A 21,579-nucleotide genomic window follows, 5' to 3' on the forward strand; every position below is an offset into this window, starting at 1 on the left:
TACAATAAGAACTTCAAGACACTGAAGAAAGAAATTGAAGAAGACCTCAGAAGATGGAAAGATCTCCCATGCTCATGGATTGGCAGGATTAACATAGTAAAAATGGCCATTTTACCAAAAGCTTTCTACAGATTCAATGCAATTCCCATCAAAATACCAATCCAATTCTTCAGAGAGTTAGGCAGAACAATTTGCAAATTCATCTGGAAAAACAAAAAAACCCAGGATAGCTAAAACTATCCCCAACAATAAAAGGATTTTTTGAATTTCCTATGGCTCTCTTGTTATATCTCCCTTTTCATTTCTGATTTTGTTAATTTGGACACTCTCTGTTTCCTCTGGGTAGTCTGGCTCAGGGTTTATCTATCTTATTGTTTTTCTCAAAGAACCAGCTTTTGGTTCTGTGGATTCTTTGTATAGTCCTTTTTGTTCCTAGTTGATTGATTTCAGATCTGAGTTTGATTATTTCTTCCCTTCTACTGCTCCTGGGTGTATTTGCTTCTTTTTGTTCTAGAGCTTTTAGGTGTGCTGTCAAGATACTTATATATGCTCTCTCCTATTTCTTTCTGCAGGCACTCAGAGCTATGAGTTTTCCTCTTAGCACAACTTTCATTGTGTCCCATAAATTTGGGTATGTCGTACCTTCCTTTTCATTAAATTCTAAGAAGTCTTTAAATTCTCTATTTCTTCCTTGGCCAGTTCATCATTGAGTAGAGCATTGTTCAACTTCCATGTATATGTGGGTGTTCTTCCCTTATTGTTATTGAAGACCAGTTTTAGCCCATGGTGGTCTGATAGGATGCATGGTATTATTTCCATCTTCCTGTATCTGTTTAGGCCTGTTTTATAATTATATGGTCACTTTTGCATAAAGTACCATGAGGTGATGAGAAAGAATTATATCCTTTTGTTTTAGGATAGAATGTTCTATAAATATATGTTAAATCCATTTGCTTCATGACTTCTCTTAGACTGTCTGTGTCATTGCTTAATTTCTGTTTCCATGTTCTGTCCAATGATGAGAGTGGGGCATTGAAATCTTCTACTATTATCATGTGAGGTGCAATGTGTGCTTTGAACTTTAGTAAGGTTTCTTTTATGTATGTAGGTGTTCTTGTTCTTGTATTTGGAGCTTAGATATTTAAGATTGAGAGTTCATCTTGATGGATTTTTTTCTTTGAATATGAAGTGTACTTTCTTATCTTTTTTGATGACTTTTGGTTGAACATCAATTTTATTTGATATTAGAATTGCTACTCCAGCTTGCTTCTTCAGACCATTTGCTTGGAAAGTTTTTTTCAGCCTTTTACTCTGAGGTAGTGTCTGCCTTTCTCTCTGACGTGTGTTTCCTGTAGGCAAAAGAATGCTGGGTCCTCATTGCATATCCAGTTTGTTAATATGTGTCTTTTTATTGGGAGACTGAGTCCATTGATGTTGAGAGATATTGAGGAATAGTGATTGTTGCTTCCTGTTAAATTCGTATTTGGATGTGATATAGTATGATACTACAAAACATATACTCAACAAAATTGGAAAAGCTAGGTGAAATGGATAATTTTCTTGACAGTTCACACATAACAAATTTAAATGAGTTCCAGACAAACAATCTAAACATGCCCACATCTCCTAAGTATATAGAAGAACTCATTCCAAACCTCTCAACCAAGGAAGGCCCAGGGACATATGGCTTTAGTGCAGAATGATACAATATATTCAAAGAAGAGGTAATACTAAAACTCTCCAAACTATTCCAGAATATAGAAACCGAAGAAACACTTCTAAATTCAATCTATGAAGCCACAATTACTCTGATACCTAAACCATACAAGACCTCAACCAAAAAAGAAAATTTGAGACCAATTTCTCTTATGAATATCAATTCAAAAATACTCAGAAAAATTCTCTCAAACTGAATCCCAAAACAAATCAAAATCAACATTTAATACGATCAAGTAAACTTCACTCTAGGGTTGCAAGTTTGTTCCAATATTTAAAAATCTACTTTGTAGTACACTATATAAAGAAACACAAAAAAAATCACACGATCATCTCCTTAGATGCTGAATAAGTATTTGACAAAACAGAACACCCCTTCATGTTAAAAGTATTGGAAAGATCATGAACTCAAGGCCCATACCTAAACCTATAAAACATCATATAGCAAACCAACAGCCAATATCCAGTTAAATGGTGAAATATGTGAAGCATTCTCAGTAAATCTAGGACAATAAAAGGATGCCTGCTCTTCCCATATATATTTAATATGGTATTTGATATTTTAGCTAAAGCAAAAAGACAACAAAAGGATATCAAAGGTATACAAACTGGTAAGAAAGTTCAGAACACACCTTTCGCAATAGTTACAAATAATATAAATTTCTTGGGGTATCTCTAAACAATAACTTCAGGTCTCTCAAAAAAGAAATCAAAGAAGACATCAGAAAATTGAGAGATCTCCCAGGCCGTGGATTAGTAGAATTAACACAGTAAAAATGGCCATAGTACCAAAAGCAATCTGTAGATTCAACGTAATACCCATCAAAACCCCAAAATTTATATGCTAAAACAAGAACAAGAACAAGAACAACAACGACGACGGCGACAACGACAACGACAAAAACCATGATGGAGAAAATAATTCTTAATAATAAAAGAACTTCTGGGGAATCATCATCTCTAACCTCAAACTATACTACACAGAAATAGAAATTAAAAAGTGAATGGTATTGATACAGAGACAGACAGGGTGATCAATGGAATAGAATTGAAGACCCAGAAATAAAACCACACACCTACACACACTTGGTCTTTCACAAAAAAGCCAAAAGTATAAAATGGAAAAAAGAAAACATCTCTAATAAATGCTTGTCTAACTGGCAATCAGTATGTAAAAAATAAAATTAGATTCATATTTGTAACCTTGCACAAAGCTCAAGTTCAAGTGGATCTAAGACCTCATCATTAAACCACATACACTGAATCTAATAGAAGAGAAAATGGAAAGAGCCTTGAACTTATTGCCAAAGGGGTGAGTGATGGGGGCAGTGTTTTCTTAGTAGAACTCCAATGTCCCAGCTATAGGATTAAGAATTTATAGATATGTTACTCACTGGAAGACTAGCATATACTGAGGTATTCCAGAAGATACACTGCATGCAAAGCATTTGGTAAGAATCCTCCTATAGTCCCAAAGCTGCCACTGGAAACACAGGGTCTCTGGGACCCATCACACCTTAAAATCTCTGCCTACAGAATAGGATTCCTCTTATGGCCATTCCTTTCTGCTGGGACAGACTGCTGGTTACTGTGCTCCTGAGAAGACTCCATATCCTGAGGCATCCCAAAGATGTGTTGTACTGAGAGAATGATAGCACATCCTGAGGCATCCTAGGATATCTCCTACCCTTTGGGGCATTTGACTGCACAACAAGAGGCATCCTGAAAGATCCACAATACGCTGGACACACCAGCTTGAAGGCATTCCAGGAGTTCCTTTGTACACGAAGCAACTGTGCAATTGACACCACAGTCTGAAGAACACCTGGAGGCTCTGGGTCGTTGCCAGGAAACTGATGCAAAAGACTGAATGTCTCCATGGAGTTATGCTGCACACAGAGAAAGAACCCACAGTCTGTATTCCCCCCTGGAGGAAAGGTTCACTCAGGACAACAGCTTGATTACTCCTCTGAAGATTCAACAGTCTGAAGGCCTCCAGACCTATTGTAGCCAGGGCAAGTACAAGACCATAAGCAGCACAAGCCAGTATATTTTTACATCACTAGAATCCAATTCTCTTACAACAGCAAGCCCCAAATACACCAGCACAACTGAAAATTCTGTCACATAAAGATACTAGAGTCTTTCAAGGAGGATATAAAATACTCACTGAAAGAAATACAGGAAAACACAAATAAACAGGTAGAAGCCCTAAACGATGAAACAAGTAAAACCCTTAAACAGATAAAGGAAAACACAATCAAATAGGCAAAAGAACTGTATAAAGCAGTCCAAGACTTAAAAATGGAAGTATAAACAATAAAGAAAATACTGCTGGAGGCAAACCTGGAAATGGCAAACCTGGGTAAGAGATCAGGAATTACAGATGTAAGTATCATCAACAGAAAATGAGAAATAGAAGGGAGAATCACGGGTGTAGAAATACCATAAAAGAGATTGACACAATTGTCAAATAAAATTCAAAACCTAAAAGCCCCTACACCATAACAACCAGAAATTCAGGATAGATTGAAAAGGGCAAATCTAATAATAATTGGAATAAAGGAAAATGAAGATTTGCTGCTCTATGGCTCTGAAAATGTTTCAACAAAATCATAGAAAAAAACCTTCCCTAACCTAAAGAAATAGATGTCGATAAAGGTACATAAAACCTATAGAACACCAAAGAAATAGGACCAGAAAAGCAAACACTCTTCACACAGAACAAATAAAGTATATTAAAAGCTGCAAAGAATAACGGCCATGTAACATACACAGCTAGACCTATCAGATTACACCAGATTTGTCAGCAGAGTCTATGAAAATCAGAAAAGCCTGGTCAGAAGTCATACAGACACTAAAAGAACACAAATGCCAACCCAGGCTACTACACCCAGGAAAATTGTCTATCAACTTAAATGGAGAATCCAAAGTATTCCAGGACAAAAGCAAATTCAAACAGTATCTCTCTGGAATCCAGCCCTAAAGAGCATTCTACAAAGAAAAAGAAGGTACCTATACCAAAGAAAAGACAAAATATTAAGCATCTCACAATAAAGCAAAAAGGAGAGAACCATAAGCACATAAAGAGACCTACAATAACAAATATAATGGGAAAAAACAGTCATTTTACTTTAATATCTCTCAATATTAATGGACTCAACTCACCTGTAAAATGATGTAAGCTAACAGACTGGATATGGAAACAAGTCCAGCATTTTGCAGCATATAAGAAGCACATTTTATTAACAAAGACTAACACTATTTCAGAGTAGACGGATGGAAAAAAGGTCTTCCAAGCAAATGGTCCCAAGAAATAAGTTGGAGTTGCCATTTTAATATCCAAAAAATAGACTTTCAACCAAAAGTTATCAACCAAGATGAATAAGGAGATTTCATATTAAACAAAGGGAAAATCCACCAAGAGAAAGTTTCAATTCTGAACATATATACCGCAAAAGCCAGAGCCCACAGATTCATAAATGAAACTTTACTAAATCTCAAAACACACATTGAACCCCACAAAATAAGAGGGGGATATTTCAAAAGTCCACTCTCACCAATGGACAGGTAATTGAAACCTAAACTAAATAATGACACAGTGAAACTAATAAAGTTATGAACCAAATGGATTTAACAAAAGTCTCCAGAATATTTCACCCTAAATACCTTCTGTTCAGCATCTAATGGAACCTTCTCCAAAATTGAACTTATAATTGATGACAAAACATCCCTCAACTGATACAAGAAGTTTCAAATTATCCCATGCACCCTATCAGACAACCATGGCATCAGGCTGGTCTTTAATATCAGTAAAAACAACAGGAATCCAATATACACATGGAAACTGACCAACTCCCTACTCAATTATAGTTTGGTCTGGGAAGAAATAAAGAAACTAGAACTTCCTGCAATTTAATGAAAATGTGGACACATCATACCCAAGCTTATGGGACACAATGAAAGCAGTGATAGAGGAAAATTCATAGCACTAAAGGCACTGGTAAAGAGACTGGAGAGATCTTATACTAGCGACCTAACAGCACACCTGAGAACTCTAGAACAAAAGAAGCAAACTCACCCAAGAGGAGTAGATAACAGGAAATAGCCAAAATCACACACACACACACACACACACACACACACACACACACACACACACACACACATAATAACCAAATAGAAACCAAATGAACAATACAAAGAATCAACAAAACCAAAAGCTGTTTCTTTGATAGAATCAACAAGGTAGATAAACCTCTATCCAAACTACCTAAAGGGCTTAGAGGCAAAATCCAAATTAACAAAATCAGAAATGAAAAGAGAGACATAAAAACAGAAATGGAGGAAATTCAAAAAAGTCATCAGATCTTACTACAAAAGCCTACACACAACAAAACTGGAAAATCTAGATGAAATGCATGGCTTTCTAGACAGATACAATATACTAAAGTTAAATCAAGAGCAGGTAAACTATCTACCTAGGCCCATATTCCATAAGGAAATAGAAGAAATCATTATAGACATTTAAGAAGACCTGATAACGATATTACTCAAACTACTCCATAAAAGAGAATCAGAAGGAAGACTACCTAACTCATTCTATGAAGCCAAAATTTCTCTGACACTTATACCACAGAAGGACACTCCCCAAAAAAGAGAAGTTCAGAACGAACATGCTTATGGATATTGATGCAAAAATACTCAATGATATTCTTAAAACTGAATTCAAGAACACATCAAAAAAATCATTCTCCACGAAGAAGTAGGCTTCATGCCAGGGATGCAAAGTTGGTTCAATATACCAAAATCCATTATTGTAATCCACCATATAAACACATTCAAAGAAAAAAAATCACATGACCATCTCCTTAGTTGCAGAAAAAGCAGTTGACAATATTTTTTAACAGTACTTTATGTTAAAAGTATTGAACAAATCAGGAATTCCAGACCCATGCAAAACATAGTAAAAGTAATTTGTTGCAAAGAAACAGCCAATATCAAATTAAATGGAGAGGTACTTGAAGCAATCTCACTAAAATTGGAGACAACACAAGGATGCTCATTGTCCCTATATCTATTCTATATAGTACTCCAAAGGCTAGTTAGAACAATAAGACAACAAACAGAGATCAAGGGGATACAAACTGGCAAAGAAGAAATAAAGGTATCACCATTTGCAGATTATAGGATAGTATACATAAGTGACTGCAAAAATTCTACCAGAGAACTTCTCCAACTGATTAACTACTTCAACAAAGTGGCAAGATAGAAAATTAATTCAAATAAATCAATAGCCTTCCTTTATACAAATGTTAAACAGGATGAGAAAGAAATTAGGAAAACAATTCCTTTCCTAATAGCCACAAATAATATAAAATACTTTGGAGTAACGCTAAACAAACAAATGAAAAATCTGTATGACAATCACTACAAGTCTCTCAAGAAAGAAAATTAAGAAGATCTAAGAAAATGGAGAGATTTCCCATGTTCATGGATTCACAGAAATAACATTGTAAAAATGGCCATCCGACAGATTCAATCTACAGATTCAATGCAATCCCCAACAAAATCCCAACATAATTCTTCGAAGATATGGAAAAACCAGTTCTCAAAATCATCTGGAAATGCAAAAAACAAAACAAAACCCAACAAAACAAACAAACAAACCAAGAGAATAGTGAAAATATTATTTAAGAATATAAGAATGACTGGGGGAATTATCATTCCTGACCTCAAGCTATACTACAGATCAGTAGTGATAAAAACTACATGGTATTCTTACAGAAAGGAACAGGTTGATCAATGGAATAGAATTGAAGATCCAGAAATAAAACTACACATTTACACACATATGATCTTGACAAAGAAGCCAAAATTATACAATGGATAAAAGAAATAAGTAGTGCTTGTCTACCTGGCTGTCTCTATGTACAAAAATGAAAATAGATGCATATTTATCACCTTGTAAAAAGCTCAAGTCCAAGTCAATTAAGGACATCAAAATAAAACCAGATACACTGAACCTAATAAAAAAGAAAGTAGGAAAGAACCTTGAACTCATTGGCTCTGGGGAAATTTCCTAAACAGAACTTGAATGGTTCATGCCCTAAGATCAAGAATTGATAAATGGTACCTCATGAAACTCCGAAGACTCTGAAGGTGAAACACATAGTCAATAAGACAAATCAGCAATGTACAGACTGGGAAAATATCTTCACTAACCTTAGATCCTATAGAGCGCTACTATCCAAAATATATAAAGAACTTAAGAAGTTAGCCACCACCAAACCAAACTATCCAATCAAAAGATTGGGTAAAGAACTAAACTGAGAATTCACAACAGAGGAATATCCAATGGCTGAGAAGCAACAAAAGAAATGTTCAAAATCCTTAATGATCAGAGAAATTCAAATCAAAATGACCCCGAGATTCTACCTTTCACCAATCAGAATGGCTAAGTTCAAAATTTCAGCTGACGACACATGTTGAGGAGGATGTGGAGAAAGCAGAACACTCCTCAATTGCTGATGGGATTGCAAACTTCTACAACCACTCTGGAAATCAATCTGGAGATTCCACAGAAAATTGGAAATAGATTTACCTGAAGACTCAGCAATGCTACTCTTCGGAATATACCCAAAGGATGCACCACCTTGCACTGGGTCAAGAGTTTCATTATGTTCATAGTTGTTTTACTTATACTATCTAGAAAGTGGAAATAACCATGATGTCCCATGTGAGTAGAATGGATACGAAAAATGTGGTTCATTTACACAATGGAATGCTACTCATCTATAAAGAACAAGGAGATCCTGACTTTTGAAGGCAAATAGATGGAACTAGAAAATATCTTCCTGAGTGAGGTAACTAAGACCCAAAAAGGCACACATGTTACATACTCACTAACAAGTGGATATTAGCCAAAAATATATAGAAGTTACCCAAGATACAGTCCACAGTACTCAAAATTCAACAAGCTCAAGGGTCCACTCAACACCTCAGTTCCACTTGGGAGGGAGAAGAAAGCAATCACAGTGGGGAAAGGTGGAAATGGACAGGGAAAAGAGTGAAGGGAACATGATCTGGTATTGGGTGGGAGAAAGGACAGAAGCCCTGAGAGATAGCATTAAGAATAGAAATAGGCGACATCAGGAGGTAGGAGTTTTGGAAGACCCTCCAGAGTGTACCAGAGACTTGGAAGTTGAGAGACTCTCAGATCTCAAATGGAGAGACCATAGATGAAATGCCCTACAGTGGGGAGAGGGAATCTGTAGAGCCCATCTTTAGCAGAAAGACAGGATATTAAGTATGTGATGAGGTTTCTATCCCACAGTCACAACTCTGAAACATAATTTTTCCTGTATGAAGAATTGCAGGGGTGGAAATGGTAATGATCCTAAGAAAAAGAAGGTCCAGCAAAAGGACCAAAATGGGATCCAGCTCAAGGGAAGACCCAAAGACCTGACACTTACTGAGACTATGAAGAGCTCAAAAAAAGGGACCTATCATAAGTGTCTTTGGAAAGACCCAACAAGCAGCTGAAAGAGTCAGCTGCAGATATTTGCACCCAACCAATGAAAAGAAGCTGCTGACCTCTGTTGTTGAATGAGGAAAAAGCTGGAAGAAGCAGAGGATTAGGGCAGTCTTGTAGGAAGACCAGCATTCTCAATTTTACCTGGACTCTGGTGATCTCCCAGACACTGAAACACCAACCTGGTAGTGTACATCAGCTGATATGAGGCCCCCATCACAGATCACCCGTGAGGGTAGAGTGGATAGAGAAAATGCTGTTCATTTACACAATGCACTACTATTCAACTGTTAAAAACAATGCCATTCTGAGTATCGCAGGGAAATGCAGAAAACTAGAAAGTACCATCCTGAGTGTATTAACTAAGACTCAAAAGGACATAATGTGCCAGGGTATGGCATACTCAGGAGGGGCCCAGTACTTCCTCAGAGAAGAGGAGGGGAATATAGGTGAAAGACTGTGGGAGTATTTGACTTGGGGAGTGGCAGTAAGCAGGGTGTAAAGTGAATAAATAAAAAAGAATCTAATAGGAATAAGGATGTCTTTGTTTCTTTGGAAATGATACATACTAAAGTAACAAAATCATGCTCACTTCAATCCTGGTAGAGGAGAACTCTATCAGACACTATTGCTAAAATATAAAATGACAAAGAAGTAACAAAGTTCTTCTCATAAATGCTAATTAGACTTTAGAAAATTTAAGATTCTATGTTTTTTATTATTGAGACTATAGTAACTGAAAATTGTGTGAAAGTAATCAAAATTACATTCATTATCCCCATGAGATCATTTTCATTTTGTAACTGACCTGCTCTAAGTTATTTTGTGAAATGTGTTCCTCAACATTTGTAGAGGTCCTCCAACAACTCATAATTTACTCCATTTTAAAACTTTGTAGTATATATGTTTTGTTTTACTTATTTTTTCTTGTTCCACTATGTTACTGGTTCTATTTCTGAGTGAGACTTTTAGAAAATGATATATGATTAAATATACTATTTGTTAACCCATACAAGTTAACTCTTTTCCACCCCAAATACCATTTTTTCAACTTTTTAATGTTGCTTTTTAATTACTCACAATGTCCTTTTAATTCTGCTAATATTTGCACATATGGGGAATGATTTGGTGAAGCATTGTCATACTGCCAGGATTTAAACTGAAAGAAGGTGGAATTTCTTATTTTACAAGATGTTTCCTTGTATCACCCATAGTTCCATAATATATTTATCTCTCATATCAAAATAAAGCATCCTTTAATTTATGAAATATCCATATGCATTTATCTCATAATTATTTATTATAGAGCACAACAACACACACTAGACATTTTTTCCAAGGAAAGTAAAATTAGAAATTAATTCATAAAACTCAGAACCAATTCCCAGTCTTTACATTCTTCAAGTATAAGCATAAAATTAAGAAATACAGCAAACAGTTATTGAAATGACTGATCATACAGTTTGATTTATGAGAACCAAGATTTAAGACGTGTTTTTAAATTCTAATACATAGTGCTTCCTTTCTTTATTGGGAACAAATTCCATGTTTGGATCTCAAATTTGATTTCAACTAGTAGTGTCAGTGGAGTCTTCTGAATAAGTTTGGTCTAGCAAGTGTGTCAGAAAAATTTAATGAATGTTTTAAATTTTAGAATGTATATTCTGAAACTTCTGAAAAGATTTTTTCTCAGGTCTTAACAAAATAATGAAGCACTTTGGTGCAAAGATGCAAAAAAGCAGCCCTGCACTAGAGGCCAATATACAGAAAACTTCCACAGCCACCATAGACTTGCCCTTGGTGCTATGATAGACAGGAAGAAAGGTGACCCAGACACTGCAAAATACTAGCATACTGAATGTTAGGAACTTGGCTTCATTGAATGTGTCGGGCAGATTTCTGGCGAAGAATGCAAGGGTGAAACTTGCAATGGCAATGGAGACTAAGTATCCCAGGACACAATAGAAAGCAAGAATTGAACCTTTGTTACAGAAAATCAAAATGTGGCCTTTTTCAACATGTCCATCAGCATCAACAAATGGAGGAGAAGTACCCAGCCAAATTCCACAGAGAATCAGTTGAATCATTGTGCAAATTGGAATGATGAATTTAGGTGCCCCTGATACCAGCAGCCACCTCATTTTTCTACTTGTATTAGTAACCTTGAAGGCCAATATTACAATAATTGTTTTGGCCAAGACAGTAGATGCAGCTACAGTGAACACAACAGCAAATGTGGTCTGCTGCATGATACATGTGGTAAAGCTGGGATGACCAATGAAGAGCAAGGAACAGAGAAAACAAGAGATGAGGGAGATGAGTAGAACATAGCTGAGAGTTCTATTATTGGCCTTGACAGTGGGTGTTTCTTGGTGCTTCAAAAAGATACTAAGTACAAAAGCTGTGAGAGCAGAGAAGCACAGAGCCAAGATAGCCAGAGACATTCCCAATGGATCTTCATAACCCAGGAATACAATAACTTTTTTGAGGCAGTGAGTTCCTCCAGGATTGGCATACTGATCATCTAGACACTTGATACATTGATTCATGTCTGGGAAAGAAAAAATATCAGATTTAATAATTCTTAATTTTTCACAAGACATAATGATACATCAGATTTCATTGTCAGGATGGCCTTAGCTTTTGTGATAAATGAGACATTATATTTGGTTGCTGTTTAAGAATTAGTAGCTTTTTCAACCCTTTCCCTTGCATTTCTATTGGGTCCCTGGGCTCAGTCCTATGCTTGGTTGTGTTTATATGCATCTGTATTAGTCAAGCAGTAGTAGAATATTTCAGGGCACAGACATATTAAACTCTAACCAGTAAGCATTTCTTGGTATTATCAATAGTATGGGGGTTTGGTTTCTGTATATGGCATAGATCCCTAGGTGGGAGGATGTTATCCAGATGGCCTTTCCTTTAGTCTCTGTTCCATTTTTTGTTCCTGTTCTTTCTTATACAGGAATATTTCTGGGTTAAAACATTTGAGAAGCATGACTGGCCCCATCCCTGAACTTAGGGCCATGGCTATCTAATGGAAGTGGTCTGTACAGGTTGTATTTTCCCTTTGTTGGATATTTTAGCTAAAGGCATTTGTCATTGGCTCCTGAAACCTTTCAATCCTTGGAGGCTATGACTTTCTAGTGGTTACTCATAATTCCCCATCCTCTGCTGAACGTGATTGCAATTCCAAAGATGAACAATACCAACTAAATGGATGACCCAGAGATCCAAGGTACTAAACCACCAACCAAAGTGTATGCATGGAGGGACCAAGAACTCCAACTACATGTGTAGCAGAGGATGGCCTTCTTGTACACCAATGGGTGGGGATAGAGGTCTGATGTCCCAGTATAAGAGGATGATAGAGGGGTGAGATGGGAGTAGTTGAATAGGTGGAGGAGCATCCTCAAAGTGCCAAAGCAGAGCGGCAAGAGGGTTTGTGGGATGGGGGAGTGTGGAGGAAAGACTGGAAATAAGGATATCATTTTAAATGTAAATGTATACAATGATGGATTAAAACACAATTAAACAAAGCAATGCCAAAAAAGAAAACAAACAAAAAAGAATTAGGAGCATTTTCAAAATCTATTGTCATTGTACAATTAGGTAAACTTCTTGATTGTATTTATATTGCATATTCAAAAAATTTTCAGCAGCTTGCTAGAAAATGATAGAATATGATAGACTATTGATAATTTTTAACTAAATATATTTCTGAATGAAAAACACAGAGGCACCTTTTCATATTTAACGTTTATGTAAACTGTGAAATACAGAAATAGAAAACCAGCTTTTTCCCTGTATATTTTAATACATCTATTAGATATAAGGTTAAAACCACATACTAAAAATTTTCTGTTATAATTTCAGAAAACAGTTCATGAATAGGGATTAAAGCCAACCAGAAACTTCCTAAATCATTTTGCAGTTAAAACCTCTACATGTTAACACATCACAATTAGGATTCAATGTATGAATTTTAGTAAGAAACTGTACACACCAGTTTTACTAATTTATAATTATTTGACTTTCAGTGCTATCCAAAAATATTTACAAATATTTTTGATGCAAAATTATTTAATTATGTTCAAAAAATTTGGTCATTCTGAAAAAAACATACTGTATTATATAAGACTTACATTTGACAACTAAAATTCAAAATTAGGGTTTACCTCAAAATATAAGATCTAAGTTATTTAGTCAATTTAGAAATGATATTAAAAATCCATTCTCCACTAAGGATCAGATATCCAAGTACTTCTAACTCACTCTTTGAAAGGAGTAACCTTTCTCACATTACAGTGGAATAAGAAATAAAAGACCAATTATTATAAATTGACTTACTGATTTCATTAGTGATTTATTTGAAGTACTGCTTGTAGTCCTATTTATCAAGCATGACTTCATGAGATATCTGGAAGAAAATGACCTGGAGAAATAGCCAGAAGAGTGAGTCTTTGCTCTCCTTATCCTGGTGATTACCAATAAAATTCTGTAAAACCTTCCTTTTTGCCTAGTCTACCATGCAGTTTCAAAGTATAACATGAGAAGCAGGGGGAGAGCTATACCCTGAGAAGTGAGGACACTCCTGAGAAACCAGAAGAGAGTACTCTCTGCCCATATTCCCAACTCAAGAGGAAAATGTCTAGTGCCATCTGTGCCCCCTACACACAGGGACCTAGGATCAATAGGGGCAGGACCCTTCTGGTTGCTGCTCTCAATGAGAGCTGAAAGCCAGCCACCAGGAGCAACTACGCACCTGAGAGCAGAAAAATCTGTCCCCTTATCTGGCTGAAATAAAACAAGAAAACAGGTCTACTAGAGTGCTGACACACAGGTCTACAGGAGGGTCAAGCCACCATCAGAAACATCAAGACAAGTTAACACCAGAGACAACCTGATGGCAAGAAGCAAGCACAAGAACCCAAGCAACAAAAACCAAGAATACTTGGCATCATCAGAGTCCAGTTTTCCCACCAAAGTAAACACTGGATATCCAAACACACCAGGGAAGCAAGATTTAGATTTAAAATCACATTTTTTCATGACGATGGAGGACTTTTAGAAGGTCATAAATAACTCCCTTGAGGAAATAGAGGACAACACAAGTAAATAAGTAGAAGCACTTAAAGAGGAAAAAGAAAAGTCCCTTAAAGAACTACAGGAAAATGCAACCAAACAGGGGTAAGAATTGAACAAGGTCATCCAGGAGATTAAAATGGAAACAGAAAAAGTAAACAAGGCACAAACAGAGAGAACACTGGAGATAGAATACCTAGGGAAGATATCAGGAGGCATAGACACAAGCATCACCAACAGAATACAAGAGATTGAAGAGAGAACCTCAGGAGCAGAATACACCATATAAAATTTCTACACGTCCATCAAAGATAATGTAAAGTGGAAAAAGCTCCTAGCCCAGAACTTACAGGAAATCCAGAACACAGTGAGAACAGCAAACCTAAGGACAATAGGTATAGAAGAGAGTGAAGACTCCAAAATTAAAGGGCCAGTAAATATCTTCAACAAAATTATAGAAGTAAACTTCCCTAACCTAAAGCAAAAATGCCCATAAAAAATACAAGAAGCCTACAGAACTCCAAATAGATTGGACCAGAAAATAAATTCCTCCTGTCACATAATAGTCAAAACACCAAATGCACAAAACAAAGAAAGAATTTTAAAAGCAGTAAGGGGAAAAGGTAAAGTAACATATAAAGGCAGACCTAAGAGGATTACAACAGATGTCTCAAAAGAGGCTATGAAAGCCAGAAGATCCTGGACAGATGTCATACTGACACTAAGAGAACACAAATGGGTTCTATATTCAGCAAAAATCTCAATTAACATTGAGAGAGAAACCAAGATATTCCATGATATGAGCAAATTTACATAATATCTTTCTACAAATCCAGTCCTGTAGAGGATAATAGATGGAAAAGCCCAACACAAGGAGGGAAACTATACCGTAGAAAAAGCAAGAAAATTATCTCCTTGCAACAAAACCAAAAGAAGAGAAAAACACAAACATAATGTCACCTCTAAATACAAAAATAAAAAGCAACAATCACTCTTCCTTAATATCTCTCAACATCAATGGACTCAATTCCCCAATAAAAAGACATAGATTAACAGACTGAATATGTAAAGAAGACACAGTATTTTACTGCATACAGTAAACAAAACTAAAAGACAAAGACAAATATTACCTCAGAGTAAAAGGCTGGAAAACCACTTTCCAAACAAATGTTCCAAAGTAACATGCTGGATTAGCCATCCTAATATTGTGTAAAATCTACTTTCAACCAAAAACCATCAAAAGAGAAAAGGAGGAACTCTTCATATTCATCAAAGGAAAAATCCATCAAGATGAACTTCCAATCCTAAATATCTATGCTACAAATACAAGGGCACTTACATTCATAAAAAAATCTTACTAAAACTGAAAGCACACATTGTACCTCATACCATAGTAGTAGAAAGTTTAAATACCCAACTCTCAGCAATGGACAGATCAGGGAAACAGAAATTAAAGAGAGACATAGAGAAACTTACAGAACTTATTAACCAAATTACTTAACAGTTATTTATAGAAGATTTCATCCTAAAACTAAAGGATATGCCTTCTTCTCACCACCTCATGGTAACTTCTCCAATATTGATCATATACTTGGTCACAAAACAGCTCTCAACAGATACAGGAAGATATCAGATCACCATGGATTAAGGCAGGTCTTCAATAAAAGCAATAAGAAAAAAAACTCCCACATACACGTGGAAGTTGAACAATGCTCTACTGAATGATAACTTGGTCAAGGAAAAAAATGAAAGAAATTAAAGACTTCTTAGAATTTAAAGAAAGTGAAGGTACAACATACCTAAACTTATGGGACACAATGAAAGCTGTGCCAAGAGGGAAAACTCATAGCGCTGAGTGCCTGAAAAGAAACAGGAGGGAGCATACAACAGCAGCTTGACAGCACATCTAAAAGCTCTAGAACAAAAAGAAGCAAATACATCTAATAAGAGTAGAAGGCAGGAAATAATCAAACTCAGGAATGAAATCAACCAAATAGAAACAAAAATGACTATATGAAGAATCAACAAAACTAGGAGCTGGTTCTTTGAGAAAATCAACAGGATAGATAAAACTTTAGTAAGAGTAACCGGAGCACACAGAGAGTGTATCAAAATTAACAATATCAGAAATTAAAGGGAGATCCAAAAACAATGTGAGGATATTAAAAACATCATCAGATCCTACTACAAAACTTATATTTAATTAAACTAGAATACTGGAGGACATGGACAATTTTCTAGACAAATACCAGGCACCAAAGATAAATCAGGAACAAATAAACCATTTAAACAACCCCATAACTCCTAAAGAAATTGAAGCAGTCACTAAAAGTCTCCCAACCAAAAAGAGCCCAGGATCAGATGGGTTTACTGCAGAGTTTAGGGCAGAGTGTTATCAGACATTCGTAGAAGACCTAATACTAATACTTTCCAAACTATTCCACAAAATTGAAACAGACAGAGCACTACCAAATTCCTTCTATGAAGCCACAATTACTCTTCTACCTAATCCATACAAAGACTGAACACAGAAAGAGAACTTCAGACCAATTTCCCTTATTAATATCAACACAAAAATAAACAATAAAATTCTTGCAAACTGAATCCAAGAACACATCAAAACGATCATCCACCATGATCAAGTAGACTTCATCCCAGGTATACAGGGATGGTTCAATATGTGGAAGTCCATCAATGTAATCCAATATAGAAACAAACTCAAAGATAAAATCATATGATCATTTCATTAGATGCTGAGAAAGCATTTGGCAACATTCAACACCCCCTCATTATATAAACCCTGGACAGATCAGGAAGCACAGGCCCATAACTAAACACAGTATTAGCCATATAAAGCAAAACAGTAGCTAATGTTAAACTAAATGGAGAGAAAGTTGAAGCAATCTCACTAAAATCAGGGACTAGACAAGGATGCCCACTCTCTTCCTACTTATTCAATATAGTAATCATGTCCTAGCCAGAGAAAATAGACAACAAAAGGAGGTCAAAGAGGTACAAATTGGAAAGGAAGAAATGAAAATATAACTGCTGATGATATGATAGTATAATTAAGTGACCACAAAAGTTCCACTAGAGAATTTTTAAGCCTGATAAACAATTTCAACAAAGTGGTTGGGTATAATATTAACTCAAGCAAATCAGTAGCCTTCCTCAACTCAAAGGATAAACAGGCTGAGAATGAAATGAGGAAAATGACACCCTTCATAATAGTCCCAAATAATATAAAATAGCTCAGTGTGATGTTAACCTAGCAAGTGAAAGATTTGTATGATAAGAACTTCAAGTCTCTGAAGAAAGAAATTGAAGAAGATCTCAGAAGATGGAAAGATCTCCCAAGCCCATGGATTGGCAGGGTTAATATAATAAAAATGACTATTTTGTCAAGAGCAATCTACAGATTCAATGCAATCCCCATCAAAACTCCAATTCAATTCTTAGTAGAGTTAGAGAGAACAATTTGGAAGTTCATTTGGAATAAAAAACCCCAGAGTAGCTAATGCTATCTTCAACAATAATAGAACTTCTAGAGTAATCAACATCCCTGACCTCAAGCAATATTACAGAGCAATAGTGATAAAAACTGTATGGTATTTGTACAGAGACATACAGATAGACCAGTGGAATAGAATTGAAGACCCAGAAATGAACCTATACATGTATGGTCACTTAATCTTTGACAAAGGAGCCAAAACCGTTCAGTGGAAAAGACATAGCATTTTCAACAAATGGTACTGGTACAACAGGAAGTCAGCACGTAGAAGAATGCAAATTGATCCATTCTCAGTACCTTGTACAAAGCTTGAGTCCAAGTGAATCAAGGACCTTCACATTAAACCAGATATACTCAAAGTAAAAGAAAAAAAATATGGGGAAGAGCACATGGGCACTGGTGAAATTTTCTCAAAAGAACACCAATGGCTTATGCTCTAAGATCAAGAATTGACAAAATGGGAACTCAAAAAATTGCAAAGCTTCTGTAAGGTAAAGGACACTGTCATTATGACAAAATGCCAACCAACAGATTGGGAAATGATCTTTACCAATTCTACATCCAATAGAGGTCTAATATCCAAAATATATAAGGAACTTAAGAAGTTAGACTCCAAAGAGACAAATAACCCTATTAAAAATGGGGTACAGAGCTAAACAAAAAATTCTCAGCTGAGGAATATCAAATTCCTGAAAAGCACCTAAAGAAATGTTCAATAACCTTAGTCATCAGGGAAAAGCAAATCAAAACAACCCTGAGATTCCGCCTCATACCTATCAGAATGGCTAAGTTCAAAAGCTAAGTTGACAGCAGATGCTGGCAACAATGAAAGAGGAACATTCCTCCATTATTGGTGGGATTGCAATCTGGTACAACCTCTCTGAAAACCAGTCTGGAGGTTCCTCAGTAAATTGAACATTGCTCTACTTGGGGACCCAGTTATACCCAAAAGATGCTCCAACGTTCAACAAAGACACATGCTCCCCTATGTTCACAGTAGCTTTGTTTATAATAACAGGAAGGTGGAAAGAACCCAGATGCCCTTCAACAGAGGAATAGACACAGAAAATATGGTACATCTACACAATGGAGTACTACTCAGCTATCAAAAACAATGACTTCACGAAATTCATAGGAAAATGAATCAAAATAGAAAATAACATCTTGAGTGATGTAACCCAATCATAGGAAAACACACATGGTATGCACTCAGTGATAAGTGGATATTAGCCCAAAAGCTCAAATTACGCAAGGTGCAATCAACAGAACACATGACACTCAAGAGGGATGACCAAAATATGGATGCTTCATTCCATCTTAAAATGAGGAATAAAGATAGCCAAAGGAGGTGATAGGGAAGCAAAGTTTAGAGCAGAGACTGAAGGATTGGCCATTTTGAGCCTGCCACACATCATGCGGCCCATATATATATACAGCTACCAAAAGTAGATACGATTGATGAAATTAAGAGGTGCATGCTGACAGGAACCAGATATAGATCTCTCCTGACAGACACAGCCAAAACAGAGAGAAATACCAGCTGCAAACCACTCAAGTGAGAATGCGACTCCCATTGGAGGAATTAGAGACAAGACTAAAAGAGCTGAAGGGCTTGTAACCCCATAAGAACAACAATACCAACCAACTAGACATCCCAGGAACTAAACCACAACCCAAAGAGTATACATGGACTGACCCATGGGTTCTACTGAATATGTAGCAAAGGATGGCCTTTATGGGCACTGATAGAAGGAGAAGCCCTTTGTCCTGCCAAGGTTGGATCAACAGTGTAGGGGATTGTTGAGAGAGGGCAGTAAGGGGGGTGGGTGTGGAGGGGAATATCCTTATAGAAGGGGAAGTGGAGGGATTAGGGGGCTTTTGGAGAGGAATCCCAGCAAGGGAATATTTGAAATGTAAATAAACAATACCCAATTCAAAAAAAATTAGAAAGTAAATAAATTTAAAAAAATGGGAAGCAAACTAGACCTGGGATCAAAGCCTTTTAGGAGTTATTATGACTTTTGTCTCCAAATGACATCTCTCTTTCAGTGTCATTGGCATCAAAAGTGCTTTCTCCTAAATGATTCCCCTAACAGCATCATGTGAAACTCATTTATATGGATATTCACCTTCAACACCTCTGAAAGCATACTGAATAATTAATTATTTCACATTTTATGTGTCCTAATTGTATTGCAATTAAATTAATCTATTTCTAAGGAAGCAAAGATACTGATCAAGAACTATACAGGGAGATTCCCTTGCTGCACCTCTTTTCCGTGCCTGCTGAGCCCTCTGGGCATGCCCGGGTGCCATGAACATCCTGTTATCTCTGGTTGGTATCCATTTTCTTGTCACGTCTCTGCACACCTTCATCAGACCTGCTGAACTGGAATACCCATCAGAGTCCTGCTGCCTCAGGATCTGTCAAGAGCCTATAAGCTAATACTTGGCAGGTGATCTTCCTGAAATAACTTTGCCTTAGATTAATATCTATGATGAACTCCATTAGGCAAGCCCAGGAGAAAGTCCTTTTAGAAAAGATTCTTGCTATTAATATGCTTTTCCTGTTATTGTTACACATACAACAATCACTAGGAATTAGCCAATTCCTTTTGAGCAAATCTCTGCAGAACTATGAAGATGTACTGTCTGGTAGTGATGCTATCATTAATTTTTAATGATGATCTTATAAGAATTCCTATAATTATATGAGTATTTATGAAGCTCTTTAATAGTGGGACTGTTGTTAGGTTCTTTTCTGATAGTTAAAACTGCAATGAAGACTTTGTTAGCCTCCAATTATGTTAACAGTTAATTGCCTCTTAAAGAAAACCCAGACTTTCTGTACTCAGAACACATTTCAAGATAATGTAAAGCCATTAACCAAAGGTTATAAAATGGGAACTGATTATTTATTTTTGGTCCTATGACAGAAGATAAAATATTAACTGGGTTTATCTCTACAAAACTTCACTAATAACTTTGTTATAGTTTTTAACGCTTGATGAACCTGTGGAGCTGTGACGGTTAATGAATGTTTAGTCATATAAATATTCCTAGTGTATATTCATGTAAACATTCACTGTTATAGACTTCTTATTCGATCTTTGATTTGATTTAGTGAGTGAACTTGTGATGGACTTTTACCATGCAGTCATGTATTATGAAAGATGCATAAGTACTGCGAACATAGGGAAGAGTGCATAGAATTTTTTCTTATCTACCTTTTTCATTCATTCCATTTTTTGCATGTTGTAAGAGAGGAAATTTTGGCAATTTAATTATAAACTCTAAAATCACTTTTCTTTTTGTGAGCAGACTGAAAGTTAGAACATCACAGTAGTACCTGCTTACATAGAACGAAGGTCACATTACTTAATCCCCTGCTGTTAGAGAACAGGTGTCCATCACCTAAGCCAGAACTTTTTACCCTTAGAAATTGCAAGAAAGTGTTTAGGATGTTTTAGACATTATCATGAGCATTTCGGTATAGTTAGAGAGCTGGGACATCTGGAGACCCTCAGTCTTTAAAGTCCTACCAGAGTTCTATTCTATATCCCATATCAACCCACTCCAGGCCAGGATATTCTGAGCAAGGATCACTGAGGTTAGTCCTCCTCCAAATACTCCTGTATAACAGAACATTCAGTAATTAAAGCCATTCAGGTAACTAAAGGGCCTTGAAACAACACAATAAAAAAGGGCAATATGACTGTTTCAAAATACAGAT

The 21,579-nt window shown here is 36.2% G+C and overlaps 1 protein-coding gene and 1 pseudogene across 1 annotated transcript in view; both read right to left on the bottom strand.

The window, feature by feature from the left end:
• Positions 1 to 10,527: 10,527 nt before the first annotated feature.
• Vom2r41 (vomeronasal 2 receptor, 41) overlaps positions 10,528 to 21,579 on the bottom strand; it is a 48,400-nt gene continuing 37,348 nt past the window's right edge. The window contains 1 exon segment of the mRNA NM_001099500.2: positions 10,528 to 11,801. Coding sequence (NP_001092970.2) covers positions 10,894 to 11,801 — 908 coding nt within the window. The 3' untranslated portion in view covers positions 10,528 to 10,893.
• Positions 10,897 to 11,802, bottom strand: Vom2r-ps64 (vomeronasal 2 receptor, pseudogene 64; annotated as a pseudogene).

This window comes from Rattus norvegicus, chromosome 1, assembly GCF_036323735.1.
Source record: "Rattus norvegicus strain BN/NHsdMcwi chromosome 1, GRCr8, whole genome shotgun sequence".
Classification (NCBI taxonomy): Eukaryota; Metazoa; Chordata; class Mammalia; order Rodentia; family Muridae; genus Rattus; species Rattus norvegicus.